General features: G+C 42.9%; 1 protein-coding gene across 5 annotated transcripts in view; it reads right to left on the bottom strand.

Moving 5' to 3' along the window:
* Positions 1 to 2,237, bottom strand: part of lrch3 (leucine-rich repeats and calponin homology (CH) domain containing 3) — a 47,723-nt gene extending 45,486 nt beyond the window's left edge. For all 5 annotated transcript variants that reach the window (XM_075472688.1, XM_075472690.1, XM_075472689.1 and 2 more), the window contains exon 1: positions 1,943 to 2,237. In XM_075472688.1, coding sequence (XP_075328803.1) covers positions 1,943 to 2,204 — 262 coding nt within the window. In that variant the 5' untranslated portion in view covers positions 2,205 to 2,237. The remainder of the gene's footprint in view (positions 1 to 1,942) is intronic.
* Between the last annotated feature and the right edge of the window lie 3,776 nt (positions 2,238 to 6,013).

The following is a 6,013-nucleotide window of genomic DNA, read 5'->3' on the forward strand; positions in this document are numbered from 1 at the left end:
AAATGACTCTTTATATTCTTTTAGAGGTCCCACGGTGGAGATCTAAGCTGTGGGGTGATGGTTCCTTTCCCTTTGCTGCTCCTGGACTGTGGAACAAACTGCCCCCTGACACCCGCCCCATCACTGATCTCGGCCTTTTTAAATCGAAGCTTAAGACCTTTTTAGAACTCTGATTAGGGCCACTATGCATCCATTCTACCCGCTCCTTTTTAATTATCTTAATTTTATACAAATTTTATTCCGTTCATTGTATTGCACTTGTGGAAGGCTTTTAATGCCCTGCAGCACTTTTAGCACTTTTACCATTTCTGAATCGTGTTTTATGTATTGTTGTTTTTATCCTGTTGGCTATTGTAAAGGGCTGTATAAATAAAGTTTGATTGATCATTAATTAATGATTATTTTTAATGGGTTTTTTAAAAAAAGAATTATTTTTATTATTATTATTTTTAATTTTTTTATTCAATTTAATTTGATTTAATTTTATTTTTTTAATGGTTTTATTGCCTTCTTGTGATTTTATGCAGCTGTGAAGCACTTTGAATTGCCTTGTGTAGGAATTGTGCTCTATAAATAAAATTGCCTTGATTGATATTTCAGTGTCAACAACCACAATAATCCTTTAAAAGCCAGAAATAGCATGCTAACATGCTAACACCGAACTCATTTGTTCTGGTTGTGTCCTCATTGTAAAGATTTCTGGCAACATTTTTGTCATTTTGTTGACTTAAAAATATCAGCAAGCTTCCAGTTGTACTGGGAACATGTCCTGTTTGGGTTTCACCTCAGTGGCAAAATGAATCCAAAGGTTTTCTTTCATTAATTATCAAAGCTAAATTTCACATACACAAATGCAAATTTTTGAAAAGAAAACCAAATTCCTGTTTTTCTTGATTGAATTAAAGCAATACTTGCTCACAATTAAACCTTCAACTAATCATAAAGCAAAAACAACAATATGTGCTTGTTCCCAACTTGGGATTATGGACGAACTGTTGTCCTAAATCTTTGTTTTATTTGTTTTGTTTTACACGAGACTCCTCGGCACATATGTACAGAAGAGTATTAGGGCCAGGCATAAGAAAATATAATAATATTTTGCCTGTCGAGGTTAATGGCGACATGTCGACTTTATTCTCGACAGGCAAAATATAAATATTTTTTCTTATGCCTGGCCCTAATACTCTTCCGTACATGTCAGTTTGTTCAATAGTTTTCTTTTTGCAGAGTTTTGTGACTGTCATTCTCTTATTATTATTATTCTTATCTTTATGCTCCCCTTGGCTGGCTTTTTTTTTTTGACGTTATGTATGTCGTTATTCTGCTTTATTGCAAATAAAGTTATAAAAAAAAAAAAAAAAAGTTACGGAAATTCAAAATAAACGAGTGACATGGAGGAAAAAAAACAGAGTTCTGGTCCCGCTCACCCCGCCGTGTTTACATTTCACAGCCCTCAGACTGTTAGCATGCTAACCGCTACAAACATGCTACAAACCGTAGCCCCAGACTGTGCTTCGGTGTTAGCATGCTAACATGCTAACCGTCTGCACCAGTGTACTGTCACAAACTGTAGCCTGAAAACACAGAGCCGGACGTCGCAGCTCCCGCATCGGGCGCATCTTTTCTGAAAATTCAGCCGTGTTCCACCTATAAATGTGTCTCAGTGGAAATGATCCGGACTGTTAAAGCTGTCAGACTCCCAGCACCATAACACCGAACAGACTCCCGGCGGGGACTCGTTTCACGGGGGTACATTTCCCGTCCTAACACCGGCCCTGACGGTTTTCCTTCCATCCATCCTCTGTGGAGCCTGAAAAGTTGGATTCTGAGTTTCCCCCGCTGAAAAAGTCCATTAAAACCGCCTTTAAGTTGACGTTCCGCGGCCCGGCGGACACCGCCCCGTCTCCCCCGCGTCCTCTGCCGGGCTGTGAGGCTTACTTACCGGCCCTGGTGGTGTCCGTCAGGTCGTGGTTGGCGGCGCTCCGGGGGAACTCCTTCAGCTTCCTGCCGCTGAGGCTCAGGCTCCCGGTGACCGAGGCTTCTTCCAGCGCCCGGTCCAGAGAACGGTTCCAGGAGGCCGGGCCAGCCGGTCCCTGGCAGTTAGAGTTCCCAATTAAAACGCTCCCGGTGCCGCCGCCGCCGCCTCCGACCGTGAAGCTGAGTCCGGCGCTGTCCGCAGACCCCAACAACACCGAGGCCGCCATTACACACTCCGGCTGTTAGCTCACAGGCTAACGGCTAGCTCCCACCCTAAAGTCCGGAGCTGCGCATGCGCACTGCGGCGCTCCGGAGACGCATTAACAGACCAAAACATCTAAGATCTGTATAGTATTAATACTCCTAAATTAGGAGTATTAATACTACATCATCACTACAATAGAATAGAATAGAAGAATACAATAGAAAAATACTTTATTTATTCCCCCATTGGGGGAAATTCAAATTCGTCCAGTAGCTCAACATTTTTTTAAATATTTACAATGATTGTATTAACAACAATAAAACAACAATAATAATACTACTACTACTAACTAAATAATAATAAATGACTAAATGACAAAATAAACAAATAACTAAAAAATCAATCAATCAATTTGAGAAGAACTTAGCAGTCACTGTTATAAACCCTTATGTCTGTGGGAACAAAGGACCTTCTGAACCTCTCAGTCCTGCAGCGCAGTGAGATGAGCCTCTCACTGCAGCAATATCATTATTACTAATATATTACTGCCATACAACAACAATACTACAATGATGCAGTTTATAATAGTACAATTCAGTAATATTACTGAAAATACAGCCAAAATTACTCCTGTCTGTGCTGAGAAAATTCCTTAATATTACCAGTAATGATGAGAAAATGTGATCCTCCTCCTTTCCTGTTACCGCTCTGTCTGCAGTCTCTAGCCCCTTTCACACTGAGGAATAACCCGCGTTTAATTTGCGAATTTAGCGTGTCCGCTGTTGCGTTCACACTGCCGACCCGGGCTGCCGCGTCAACTCGACTCGCCTTTCGACCCGCGTCGGACCCTAGTCTTTTTGCCGAGCCGAGTTTGGTGTGAACGCAATCGACGCGGGTCGGACGTGGGCGTGACGTGAGGAGTTTAAAAGACAGAATGGACAGCTGATTCAGAACAACAGCGACAGGTGAGGACAAGTTTCACTTCAAGTTCTACTCTGCAAGTTCGAGACATTTTTGAAGATGGCCAACTGGTGAGACAAGGAGGTCCGCGAGCTCCTCAGCCTCCAAGCAGAGGACGTTATTTACCGCCACATGTCGGGGACGGTGAAAGATGGACCTCTGCTGGAAGGGCTGGCTGTTCGCCTTCTTCTGCTTCAAATTGTCGATGGATTTCCTCAACTTGGACACTATAGTGCTCTTGTATTCTCCGCATATGTTCTTCGGCGGCATCCCACGTTGTAACCATCCACACCCCGTAAAATAACATCTCCATGAACTGCATATACACTTGCAAAAACGAGTCCTCAAGATGTCCCGCCATCGTTGGTTTGAACATTTGATGCAGACAGGTGTATTTAACCCTACCTCCGACGCATGGCTGTGCCTACGTCATTGTACACGCCCAGCATTTTATGTGTTTCGTGTGACGCTCTGCCACTAGGCCACGCCCCCGGAACTCGGCTTCAGGCGGCACGGGTCACCAACACGCCAAGCGTTCACATTGCTCGACGCGGGACGAAGTGGCAATTTGGACCCGCGATGGTAGCGGATCTCAGTGTGAAAACAGCTAGTAACTAAGATAAGAAACACAAAGAAAACAAACTCAGATGAGGCATGAAGAGGAAAACAAACTGGATCTAAAGACAAAACTCTGAGCTGAGGACTGAGACCAAAGGAACGAAACAGGACACAGAGAACATGGACCAGAACCTAAAGGCTGATTTATGGTCGTCGTAGGAGACCCTCCCGGAGACGCTCTCCTATCTATCCATCGAGGAGGCGGAGACTCGCGGAGAACCCAAGGCTTGTGATTGGTCGGCTAACGACATCATTTCCTGAATCACTTTTCCGGTTTAGCTCCTTCCTCTCAGAACAACAACACCGCCATTTCTGAAAGAGTTTACTGTGTGGCGGTCAACATTTGGTCAACGAGCTCCAACTCCAACAACAGTCTTTCTCTCTCGGTCGCCATCGTTCACTGTGAGGAGGAACGGAGCCGGAAGGTGAACAACCAATCAACCACTTTCACCATAGACGTAAGAGATTGGGTCGTCTAACGTAGCGCCGCCTGCTGATCGGGAGGGGAACTGCCTTGGGTATCCGACATCCCGACGGAGAACTTCCAAAGGTTTAAAGCCTCTGGTTCCAAAGGTTTAAAGAGTCGGATTGATGGATATATATATATATACATATAATAATTCAATTGCAAATTAATCCAATTCATTCATACAGAGACAATTCAAAAAACAGTTTCCTTGCTAAGTAAACCAACAGATTGCAGTGAAACTTCTCTCTGATCCAATACCCCATCCTGAGCTGCACGAGGCGACTGTGGAGAGAACAAACTCCCTTTGAACAGGAAGAAACCTCCATCAGAACCAGAACCAGGAACCATCTGCCTGGACCAGCTGGGGGCTGAGAGGACAGGAAAGAGGGGACAACAAGCAGCGTAACACCAGGCCAGAGACACCTGCTGAGAGAGAGAAACACAAGTTAATGGCTGTGTTCGAAACCGCATACTGCATACTGCATACTACATACTTCTATACTACATACTACATACCGCCTACTACATGTTACATACTACATACTACATGCTACATACTACATGCTACATACTACATACTTCCATACCACATACTACATACCGGCTACTACATGCTACATACTACATACTTCCATACTACATACTACATACTACATACCGCATACTACATGCTACATACTACATGCTACATGCTACATACTACATACTTCCATACTACATACCGCCTACTACATGCTACATACTACATACTACATACTTCCATACTACATACTACATACTGCATACTACATACTACATACCGCATACTACATGCTACATACTACATGCTACATACTACATACTTCCATACTACATACTACATACTGCATACTACATACTACATACCGCATACTACATGCTACATACTTCCATACTACATACTACATACTACATACCGCATACTACATGCTACATACTACATGCTACATACTACATACTTCCATACTACATACTACATACTACATACCGCATACTACATGCTACATACTACATGCTACATGCTACATACTACATACTTCCATACTACATACTACATACTGCATACTACATACTACATACCGCATACTACATGCTACATACTTCCATACTACATACTACATACTACATACCGCATACTACATGCTACATACTACATGCTACATACTACATACTTCCATACTACATACTACATACTACATACCGCATACTACATGCTACATACTACATGCTACATGCTACATACTACATACTTCCATACTACATACCGCCTACTACATGCTACATACTACATACTACATACTTCCATGCTACATACTACATACTACATACTACATACTGCATACTCATGGATCAGACAGTATGCAGAGCGTTTACCCACAATGCATTTCGCTCCTGCGCGAGCCAAAATCAGCCGGCCTGAAGCTGATTTCTCTTAAGCTCTAAACTCTGTAAACTTTAGCAACATTTGAAACATTTTCAGGTGAGAAAGTAGTCGTTTAGATCCCCAACGTGTTGAAAACCTGACAAAATACCGGCTGTTTACAATTTTGTTCCCACGAATTCGGCGCTACCAAAGCTAGCCGCAGTGAGCTAACGCACTTCCTGTTATTTTCACAAAATAAAATACCCGTTGCCTTTTATCATAGGGAAAGCCATTACCATACAATTGGTGCTTTTGTTTTGAAAACAGGAAGTGAACTTACCCTCGTTGTAGCTAGCTTGAAACTGCCGTTTTGACAGGAAATGACGATCGGCGACGTCACGTT

This window comes from Odontesthes bonariensis, chromosome 9 (genome assembly GCF_027942865.1).
Source record: "Odontesthes bonariensis isolate fOdoBon6 chromosome 9, fOdoBon6.hap1, whole genome shotgun sequence".
Taxonomy (NCBI): Eukaryota; Metazoa; Chordata; class Actinopteri; order Atheriniformes; family Atherinopsidae; genus Odontesthes; species Odontesthes bonariensis.